Raw genomic sequence first — 11,752 nt, forward strand, 5'->3', positions numbered from 1 at the left:
TCCTCCCTTGGTTGACTGCTCTGTGCAAAAGTACAGCAGTGGGACTCCAGTTCAGGTGGGAATAGCGTATAGTCATAAATATTATGCTGTAGGGGGTCCATCTTGCCATGCCCCTTTAATGCATCTCAGGAAGCACCATTCAAATTCTTTCTGATGACACAATTATTTTCCATTACCTTAACACAAACAGGGTGGTCTTGGGTCTATCAGCAGGGCATTTTCCTGGCACTTTTTACAGATACCCTCAATGTGAGAGCGGATTTTCATTCACCTCTGCTTTAGAAGCCAAGAAATGTGAACTTCCTCCCAGAGCGACAGAGTGATCTTTTTCGAGTTTGGCTGCTCATGTGTGGATCTGTTCGCTGGAACCCACAACAAAAAGTTTGTGTTTCTGTGCCATACGCATCCCTCTGAATGTTTTCCTGGGGTATACCTTCCATTTAAACTGATCAGAGAACCTGTTTTATGCAATCCCGCTGATCTTCTTTCTGTAAAGATTCCCACAGAAGGTCCAACTGATCCTTATCTCCCAGGACTGAGTGCAGTGGATTTGGGGAACCAATCTCACCAATCTGTTGATACTCAGCTTTCGGCTACCTCTTAGTGTTGCAGAAAGATGACCAAGCCCTTCATCCCAACAGCTGCATGCGTGGAGATATAATGGTGCCAAATGGAATTATTTTGCTTGCTACCAGAAGTTGCAGACTTCATCCTGGCTGTTAGGAAACCAACCACAAAATCCATTTACGCAGCCAGCAGAACACGTTTGTCCAGTGGTGGAAGTCAGTTATGAATCCTTTTCAGTCTGGTCTTTCCCATGTTCTATGCTTCACACTCTCTCTTGCTCAGCAGGGCCTGTCAATTGCTACCGCAAAAGGTTCTTTGGCTGCTCTCTTTCCTTTCATGTGTGTCCCTGACCAGCCGACTGTGTTTCAGTTGCTACTAGGCTTATTTTGCTTGTTTCCCCCCACTCCATTCATAGTGGGATTTCAATATTGTTGTGATGTTCAAATGCCATCTCTATTTGAGCTGATGCACAGGTGCCTGGTTAGACTTCTGACTCTAGAAGAAGTCTTAGCGGCAAGGGCTTTGGCCCTGAGAGACGCTGAACTATAATCCATTCTCGGTCTGTCCATCATTCACAAGCTTCAGTCCAGACAAATAGATTCTTGATGCTTGCCAATCTTTCTTACCGAAGGTGGTATCTGCCTTTCACTTTTGCCAATCCATCACTCTCCCATTTTTCTTTCCTCCGAAACCCACCAAGGTGGGGGAGTGTCTGCAAAGACTGGAGCCCTGGTGGGCAGTTTATTAGGACATTGACTGTGGGCTTCACTGGTCCCAACATTTCACATCATATCAACCTTTGCTTTAAGATCAGTTATTCTTTAGCCAGAAAGGACCTCAGCTGTCTTTCGTACCTACTCTATCAGAGCCACAGCTGCTTCGCCAGCTCTTCCTAGAGCCCTGGCTGGGGGTTGATACCTGCTGGGTCACCAGGAGGTCTCCATTTCATTCTTTTGCTTACCATTTCTGTCTCACAGCTCAATGCAATACAGCTGCCCTCCTGTTTGCCCGTTTGGTGAAAGAATAAAGACTGCTTTGGTAATGAGCACAGTGCCTTGTAGTCCTCTTGAGAAACGTGTCTGAGGGTAAAATGCAATATGTTTTTCTGTTACTGCCTGATAATAAACATGCCTAGTTTTCTTACTTTAAGACCACCATTGCTTCCTTAACGTTCTGCTCCAGCATCGTGCCTCGACCTGGCTGACTTAGCTGCTCACCTTGGGGGCACAAAATTAATAGCAGGCAGTCCCGCTTGAGAATCCAGTTCTTCCCCTGATGCCGAGATAAAGATCTTCAATGTTTAATTTAACTGAAAACATTACTATGCACTTTATGGGATCACAACCTTTCTGCGCTGAGTGAATGATGGAGACAATGATCAATTGCTAGGTGTTATTTCCTTTAAAATAGTATTTAGATTCAATTCACTCCCACCTTCCGGTGTATCCCTACATCTTGAATTCTTTTGCAGCTTTTTGGAAGCAGTTGGTGGTTGTGCTTTTAGCCAATTTTGGCATCCTTAAACCATGCAATTAAATGTGTTTTTTTGTATTTATTTGTGTAACAAAATATATTTTTGGGTACGTGTATGTCTCTGACAAGGTAAATAGGTACATGCCCTTGCCCTGAAGGTCCAGACTGCATGTAAAACTAGTATCCATTTATTTGCCTTTGACCTAGCTAACATGGTAATCTAGCATGCGCACTGGGCGCTAGGCATGTCCATGATGATTCAGAGTTCCAGAACCTGTTCTATGACCTGGTGGTGGAGTGTACAAGGGTGCCCTCTAGCCTGGGATGGGACTACTGCCCATGTCCTTGGTTCTTGATGTAAAGCAGTGGTGGCAGCATACCGGTGTTTGCCAACAGCAAGCAAGCTCAATGTCTTTCTTCGCATGCCCAGAGTCTGATTTGCTGTGAAAAAGGTGCATGTTAATAAATATCCTTAAATATGTTATTTAATATTTCATTAAAATATTTTACCCTCTAAGAATTCAAGTACTGGAGTTGTCTAATTCCCATATTTTTAGATGTTAATTTGTAAGGTTGACCAACGTTCTCCACTTTTCTACCTCGGTAGGCTTGTGGAATATTATTCTACCATATCACAGCTTGTTTATTGTATTACCCAACTGGTGGTCAAGCCCACTTTAAAATCCTTTTGTCCGATAATCTGCAGTGAGGAAATTTTTATAAAGCATCAAATGTAAGAAGTCGACCAGAGTATGTACAATTCCTTTGCTTGTTTTAATACATCTATAGATCACTGTGGTGATGCCTTTGTTTTCGCTCTTCCCAATCGCAGGGGTCACAAGCGCAAGCTGGACGAAGAGGACAATGCCAGCGTGTCCAGCAAGGAGTCGAGCAACGAAGATGAAGAAGGAAGCAGCTCTGAAGCGGATGAAATGGCCGCTGCACTTGAGGCAGAGTTGAATGACTTCATGTGACGGGTCTCGAGCTGGTGGTGGATTGCTTAGTAACTGTGTTGTACTTTGCATAGCAGATCACGGACTTGCAATGACTTCCCCCCTTATGGCAGTACTTCAGTTGTTTTCGTTTCAGAAACGTATGCTTATTTTACCAACAACACACATTATTTTACAAAATCAAAAAAGCATATGTTTTTAAAGCATTTTACTAAAGGACAATATACTTTTTTTAAGCGGAAAAAGTATTTAGAGGAAACCTGTTGTGCTATGCCAAAGACATGTTATAAGCTCGTCTGAGCCTTCATATAGCTCGTGGGTGTCCAGCTTTTAATTGGCACGGTCGAGAATTGTATTAAATGGAGAGCCCACACACCTGTTCAGTACGGTATAAGGAAGACCTTCCATACGGGTTTTAAAGTAGCGGGCTGATTTTTTTTTTTACTCCGTTTAGGGCCCTTTCAATGGGAGGTTAAAATGGAAGTGTGGTCAGCCCCCAGCCGCTCTTCCACACTCTGAACAATTAACAGTCGGGTTTCAAAATAAATGTAGTACCTTGGGCACCCTTGAAATGGTATAAAGGTTTCTGATTTGTTTATCTAACAGTTTTAATGCAATGTGCGGCCAGAGAGGACTTCAAATGGATGAGCTGTAATGGCCCAGGAATGCTTTGTTAATACAGAAGGACACTGGGTGCTCTTGCTCCGCTTTTTCACAGTTTAAAGCTATCAAACAGTAAGATTTTTTTTAAAGAAAAAACATTTATATTTGTATAGAATTGGAGAATGTGATGTGCCGTCCGCGTCACTTGCTTCTAAGAGGATACATAATGATTGAATTTCATGTTTTTAAAGTTACTTTTGTGAACTAGTTTGAGTCTTTTGAAGAGCATTGTTTAGATTTTTTTAACCTTGCTTCTCTGTAATCTAACATATTAGCGCACTGCATTCTGCGGTTCTGTGCTGCCCCACAGAGCGCCTTCATCCGTTTGTATTTTTCATGGAAGAATTGGAGCAAGTTTATCCTAGTTAGGGTTTTATTTCTTCGAATGAAAGGACTGGTGTAAAGTTTTTGTACATTCTATTTCATATCTGATCCACAGAGCAGAATTTTTCTTTCATTAAATAAAAACCCAATTTTGTAAAATATTGCCTCTGTTTGAATCATTGACATTACAAAGAGAAAATGTCAGAAATGTGGTGATTCTTTTGATTATTTTTGTTTTACTCGGACTCTGAGACCTTTGCAGGTTTGTTGTTGCTGATTACTGCTGACTTAAAAGATAAACAGTCCAAATCAGTATGAAAAATATACTGCCTCTTGTGAATCATGGCCCATGCCCACACTCTACAATGGTAATAAATAGCATATTACACTCTCCACGTCTGCATATGCAATAGATATATCGGGTTCATAACACACAACACCGCCAATGCACGTCCAAGTCCCAGGCCTCTTGTTGCAGGCCCAAGCCTTGTGATCACAAAGCCTATGTTTCCATTTGTATGATTTTGACCTGGGGCCTTGAACCAGAAGCCCCAAGAAATGGCTCCTCTCACAGGCCTGTACCTTTGACTTCCCACAGCAGGCTCTGTCACCTTGCTTCTTATCTTAAATCACAGGATCTAGCCCATGGTTCCCATCACAAATTACAGCCATCCTATCACAGGGACTTTGATTGCCACAACTCCCCTCGCAGTCCACCCCTATCCAGATCTCCTGTGACAATCCCCATTTCAGACCCTTGGCCTCCCCTTTCTAATAGTATATGCTTTATTCACCCTCTCACACCCTAGGCTGTCCATATCTCAATTTTAATAAAACAAATGTATAGCAAGCACCGTTACATTGTTACCACATCTGCTGAGTTTCAATGTATTTCATTCCTAGAACATGACCATATTTACTGTGGTAGTTTGCGTGTTGGTTAGTATTGGGGTGAAGAGTTTGTACGTTTACTTGTTCATGTTTAGAACAAGACTTGTTTCTTATGGTGTACTAATGCATTTAGTAGTTGCTGGGAGACCTAGACTTCACGCAGTCATCCTCATACAAAGACCAACTCAGGAACAAAAAGTGAAAAAGAGAATCACATTCAGGAACATAAAATATGAATAGATTTTTGAAATTCACTAATAAGTGTATTCCAATGAAAGCATATTCCCGACATTACAAAAAGAAGAAAGTGATCAAGCCAGAGTCACCATAAAGAAAAAAGTACAACAGCTTTGAGGAAAAAGACAGTGATTTTTTTTTTCTTCATAATTTATTTTTTAGGAAAATAAATATAGTAACACACATTAAAGCTGTCAAATGAAATTCACAAATGCAACAAAGGATGCATAAAATGCAAAATCAGAACATGAATTGAGAACAAGAAATATGGAGTTTAGTATTATAACCAAAAAGTAACAAAATACATTGTAGAAGAACATGAAGCAGAATTATAGAAATTACAGTGTCAAAAAATAAAAGATAGAACCACAACACCCACCGAAAGCACTGTGGAAATAATAACAGAAACAACCTTAATTACACATAGGAATGTACAGCAACTTACACGTCACTGATGTCCAAAACAACAACAAGCCTACAAATCCAGTTGTGGGCAATCTGTAAGTGCGCAGTGACTGTTTGGCCAGCCCTCTCAGGCCGGCCAAACAGTCATGCACACTTTGCATGTTCTCCACCCAGGCTGCATTACAGCCTGGGTGGAGAGCATGACCAGGCTCCCATTCCCTGACTGATTACCGAACCACGGTGCTTAGACCAATCACAACACTGCATTGCATGGTTGTGATTGGTCAGGGTAGCCTCGGAGCTTCCTGTTCCGGCCGAGTGGAGCAATGACAAAGAGAGACGCTAGAGGAGAGACAAGACGCGGCGGGGAGGTAAGGTTTTTGTTGTTTTTTATACCTCCCACAATCCCGCAACCCCTTGATCTGGGTCTGCTGTCACTGCTTAGCACCCTATGCCCCTACCGCCTGTAGAGCCTAAAAACACCATTACCAGCTTGCACCCTTAATACCCTTACCCAACCTAAACCCTAAAAACACCCTTACCACTCTATGTCCCTATCCTCCCTAAATTATATATAATTATATATAAAACACACACACTTCACTTAAATATACTTACCTTTGTGGTGAAGGCATTGCGTGGAAAAGACCGCATTGTAAATGCGGTATCCCCTGTGATGAATATAATGTAAAAGAACTATTTCAAGACTGTGAAATACAGTGGAAGGCCTTTGTTCTGCTCACCATCAGAAGTCAAAAAGAATTACGAGCTACTAGTAGCAGCATTTTGTATCCCAGAATTGATGATCTCATAAGACAATTTAAGCAGACCTTGAACTGTAGGGAAGAAGAAATAACGGATAGCCTATTTATTTATTTAAGATTTATAATGCACATGGCTGCCTCACCAACGAGGCGTCTCAGCGCAACCAGAAACCCAAAGAAGAGAGCATGAGAGACCAACCTAATAATTAAACATTGGAAAATGGGAACAGCCAAGTTTTTATGGTTTTACCAAATGCAAAAAGATTAGGAATGTGAGCCGGGAGAGAGTTCTAGAGTTTTGCCGCTAAAAAGCGAAAGGAGCGGTCCCCCGCCCTCGCTCTCCGGACTCGAGGAGCACAGACAAGCGCAAGGTCGGCAGATCTCAATACACGCCCAGGCACATAAGGCGTCAACAGGCAGGATAGCCCACCAGGGGCTTGGTGCGTCAAAATCTTGTGTGAGATGCACATCACCTTAAATTGAATCCGCTTTTCTTTGGGTAGCCAATGAAGCTTGGGGAGCACATGCTCCACCGAGCAAGATCTAGGTAAGGCCACCAGGAGGCGCGCCGCCACATTCTGGACCCTCTGCAGGTGTTTAATACTGGCTTTATTAGCACCCAGATACAAAGAGTTACCGTGGTCAAGCCTGGAGAGAATGGACGCCTGAACAATGGTCTGACGAAATCTAGGAGGGAAAAAACCAAGCAAGGGTCTAAGGGTCTCAACCCACGCAAGAGCCCGAAACAGACAGCGGCAACAGCTTTTGTCTGTTTCTCAAACATCAGTCCGTTGTCGAACCCCAAGCTCAGGTTCTTCACAGCCTCCTTAGGTAACGGGACGAAACTGGAACTGATGAAGCAACTATATATGATGAGGCCAGAACCAACAGTACAATCGAGGGATGGCATAATACATTCTGACACACAAAGAAAACCAGGAAATATCATTCTGATGGATACTTCCAACCCCAGATGCCTCACCTTATGAATATACCTGGGCACCATTCTGGATCAGGAAACTCAAAAAGCAGTGCTCCTGCACAGCAGTAGATGTCGCCATGCAGCTCACCGCCAATGTCGTTCCGCTTCGTAAGTGATGAACATGGTCGCTTATAAGTGCTATCCATGCATGCTGACATCAAATGCTTTCTTTCTATGCCTTCCGAAATGACTCAAGAACTCGACTCCTCCTTTTCTTCTCACGGTGTAGTGCTTTTTTTCCTTCAAAAAATTGTCTAGTATGCAAGGGAACGTGACCCCCATAAGACTAAAGGATTTAAGCCCTAAAAGGACTGCTGCAAAATGTCTGTGACAGAACCCCACAAGGTGGATCCCTGGTGTTTGGATTTGGTTCACAGCTCCAACGCATGTAATGACTTATGTTGTACCTGTCCGTTACCCATGTCTCTTGCATTGTAGAAGATGCCAGAACATTGTAGAAGAGAATAGAACAGTGGAACCTTGTGGTCACGAAATTGTAGAATTTTGAGTGAGGATCCTGCATGCTCCTGAAATGGCAGTTGGGATGCTGAGGTGTATGTAGTAAACCTGATGCTTCTCTTCACTCTCTGATCTGCTTATTGCATAATCATTTTATCCTGCATTGGACATGCACCCAAATGAATCTGAAAGTCATTCATGACTGTGAAGCTTCAAATGACTTAAGACTGCAAGACTGTGCAGGTCCCGCTCCAGGTCGAAGTTGAGAGTGCGAACCTGCTCTGAAGTTGTTCTGCGGTAGATAGTCTTTGCGTAGAAGCCTTTGGGTAAGTCTAAGATGAAACATCGTAATTCTTGGTGAGACTCAGCCCCTATCTGCCACTCGTTCTCCAGAGGAAGAACAAGGGAGGCATTGTGCCTCCAAGTCTCACTCTTGTTCCACTGTGGAGCAGATTACTTATTTGGTGCTGATGAACCCTGAATTTCTAGGTCTATCCGTTACATTGCATCATTTCGAAGCCTTTCCAAAGCCCATGTTGCTCATCTTTCACACACTTCATTCACCTTCTGGAGCGCCTTTGGGGCTCAAAGGAGCCACAGAGGTCTCCAGTCGGATTAACATGGAGAGGTCCGCCCTAGACACTGTCTTTGCCCTTTGAACCCACTTTGGGTTCCACACTGGCGTCTGTACCCACTTAGGATTTGGCACCAAACTGTGTGAAGGTCCCCCAGAAGTAGATGAAGGTGCCAAAAGAAGTTCTGTAATCTATAGTGGTCTCAAACTTAGAGCTAAATTCATCCCTACCAAAGCCGCGGCCAGATCACAATGTGGCACAGCCAATACTCAGTCACTTAGACACTATTCCTCTAACACGCTGCCACACAAAGACCATACACCAGCTCTGTGACTCTGCCTTCTACCCGAGATAGCCACATGGGAGGTATGTGGCAGAGTTTACACCCCTTTGGGCTAATATAACCCTCCTCCCCCAGACCAGCCGAGGAAGAAAGTACATTGTTTGTCAATGTCATTCAGAGGGCTGCTGAGGTCCTTGCTCTCCACCTCCGAACTATGAAGGTAAAAACTAATGCCCTCACTGAGGTCCTTCAGCCTGGCCAGCCACTGACCAAACATCTTCTGCCCTTCAATAAGGCCCTCATAGATAAATGATTAGCAAAACAGTGTCCTGGCTATCCGGTTAATAGACAGGCCTCCGTTTGCTCGATCAGCTCAAGGCGACCTGGAGTTTTTAACTCCGCATCCAACCCCTGAGAGTTTAGTGGTGCAAGCATCCACCAACAGAGTCAATCCAAATGCCTTTCCAACCACTCCTGACAGAGAATCCAAACGCATTTAAACATATATCAAAATAATATTCTCCTTGGCCAGCCTTACTTTGAGGACCATCAACGCTACGCCCTATGTACTTTGGGATGTGGTTGTTGAAATGTTACCACAGTCCCTCATCGCAGCAACCAACGACATCAGGACCCTGCTTGACAACGGGAAACTACCGCTCTCATCCTCCTAGACCTCTCAGCTGCCTTTGATACCGTCTGCCATCGCACCCTAATAACCCGCCTCCACAACGCTGGGATCCACGGTAAAGTCCTGGACTAGATCACCTCGTTCCTCTCCAACAGAACCCAGAGAGTCCGCCTCCCTACCTTCCGCAGCCACCGAGATCATCTGCGGCGTACCCCAAGGCTCTTCGCTCAGCCCAACCCTCTTCAATGGTTTGCAGCCATTATCCCGCATTTTTTATCCCGTGGACTTTCAGTCCGCATACCCTTTTCCCGCAAGGTCATTGACCTCGCATACCATCATCCCGCATTTTTTCAAAACGCATGTGCATTTATCACGCATGCCTTTACAACGAATTACGTTGTAAAGGCATGTATGGTAAATGCATTTGCGTTGTGAAAACCACGATGACGAGAGAGGTAAGTGGGTTTGGGTTAATTTTTTCGTCGTGCTGGGTTAGTGATTGTGTAGTGTAGAGTTGTGGTGATTGTTTAGTGTAGGGTCGTGCTGGGGGAAGTGTTATAGGGTTTAGGGTAGTGTTGTAGTGTTTGTGTAGTGTAGGGTCATGCTGGGGGTAGTGTGTTAGGGTTTAGGGTAGTTTACAGTTCCGCGAAGGGTTATCAGTGTTCAGAAATAATGGCGCACAACATGTAGTGGTTGAGTAGTCACGATGGGGTAATGTTGTATGGTGCTGCTTGTTCAGAGAGAACCCTAAAACTCTAAAACCCAAGGGTGAGAAGGCTAACCCTTATGATACATAGACTGACCAGTCAAGCGCACACAACAAATTTAAATGATATGAGTAATCGAGTTAAAGTCTTCAAAGGATAAGATCGCACACGAATGTTCTTTCCATTTCTGTTTTAATAAGTATGTGAATGTTTCTCCTGTCAAAGGAGATCCATACAGAAAGAAACCAGCCGACACGTGTTTCATCAGTAAGGGTGTTAACCCAATGACTCTTCAGGGCTGAAAAGGTGTGGAATATCGTAATTTCGGGGGAGCGGTGATAATTCCGACCCGCTCCTGTTCGGGTTGTTTTCAAAATTGGTGTGTGCAAGGGTCCGCACACGGAATCAATTGTAAAACCAAAAGGGGGGCGTATTTCGACAATGGCGGGTTTTGCCAAAAGTCTCTGCATAGGCGGCGTTGCGCCGTAAGTGTGACGTGGAGGATGTTCGCCGGATACGGGAAACTCGATTACTCATATCGTTTAAAGTTGTTGTGTGCGCTTGACTGGTCAGGGTTTAGGGTAGTGTTGTAGTGTTTGCTTAGTGTAGGGTCATGCTGGGGGTAGTGTGTTAGGGTTTAGGGTAGTGTTGTAGTGTTTGCTTAGTGTAGGGTCATGCTGGGGGTAGTGTGTTAGGGTTTAGGGTAGTGTTGTAGTGTTTGCGTAGTATAGGGTCATGCTGGGGGTTGTGTTTTAGGGTTTAGGGTAGTGTTGTAGTGTTTGCGTAGTGTAGGGTCATGCTGGGGGTAGTGTTTTAGGGTTTAGGGTAGTGTTGTAGTGTTTGTGTAGTGTAGGGTCATGCTGGGGGTAGTGTGTTAGGGTTTAGGGTAGTGTTGTAGTGTTTGCGTAGTGTAGGGTCATGCTGGGGGTAGTGTTTTAGGGTTTAGGGTAGTGTTGTAGTGTTTGCGTAGCGTAGGGTCATGCTGGGGTAGTGTTATAGGGTTTAGGGTAGTGTAGTGTTTGCGTAGTGTAGGGTCATGCTGGGGGTAGTGTGTTAGGGTTTAGGGTAGTGTTGCAGTGTTTGCATAGTATAGGGTCATGCTGGGGGTAGTGTGTTAGGGTTTATGGTAGTGTTTGCGTAGTGTAGGGTCATGTTGGGGTAGTGTTTTAGGGTTTAGGGTAGTGTTGAGGTGTTTGCGTAGTGTAGGGTCATGCTGGGGGTAGTGTTTTAGGGTTTAGGGTAGTGTTGTAGTGTTTGTGTAGTGTAGGGTCATGCTGGGGGTAGTGTGTTAGGGTTTAGGGTAGTGTTGTAGTGTTTGCGTAGTGTAGGGTCATGCTGGGGGTAGTGTTTTAGGGTTTAGGGTAGTGTTGTAGTGTTTGCGTAGCGTAGGGTCATGCTGGGGTAGTGTTATAGGGTTTAGGGTAGTGTTGTAGTGTTTGCGTAGTGTAGGGTCATGCTGGGGGTAGTGTGTTAGGGTTTAGAGTAGTGTTGTAGTGTTTGCTTAGTGTAGGGTCATGCTGGGGGTAGTGTGTTAGGGTTTAGGGTAGTGTTGTAGTGTTTGCGTAGTATAGGGTCATGCTGGGGGTAGTGTTTTAGGGTTTAGGGTAGTGTTGTAGTGTTTGCGTAGTGTAGGGTCATGCTGGGGGTAGTGTTTTAGGGTTTAGGGTAGTGTTGTAGTGTTTGTGTAGTGTAGGGTCATGCTGGGGGTAGTGTGTTAGGGTTTAGGGTAGTGTTGTAGTGTTTGCGTAGAGTAGGGTCATGCTGGGGGTAGTGTTTTAGGGTTTAGGGTAGCGTAGTGTTTGCGTAGTGTAGGGTCATGCTGGGGGTAGTGTTTTAGG

General features: G+C 44.3%; 1 protein-coding gene across 1 annotated transcript in view; it reads left to right on the forward strand.

Annotated features, from left to right (window-relative positions):
- The window catches only part of CTDP1 (CTD phosphatase subunit 1), an 826,403-nt gene extending 822,264 nt beyond the window's left edge, over positions 1-4,139 (forward strand). Inside the window, exon 13 of the mRNA XM_078687575.1 lies at positions 2,873-4,139. Coding sequence (XP_078543701.1) covers positions 2,873-3,014 — 142 coding nt within the window. The 3' untranslated portion in view covers positions 3,015-4,139. The remainder of the gene's footprint in view (positions 1-2,872) is intronic.
- The last annotated feature ends 7,613 nt before the right edge of the window (positions 4,140-11,752 follow it).

The sequence above is a fragment of the Lissotriton helveticus genome, chromosome 4_1 (genome assembly GCF_964261635.1).
Source record: "Lissotriton helveticus chromosome 4_1, aLisHel1.1, whole genome shotgun sequence".
In the NCBI taxonomy this organism is placed as follows: domain Eukaryota; kingdom Metazoa; phylum Chordata; class Amphibia; order Caudata; family Salamandridae; genus Lissotriton; species Lissotriton helveticus.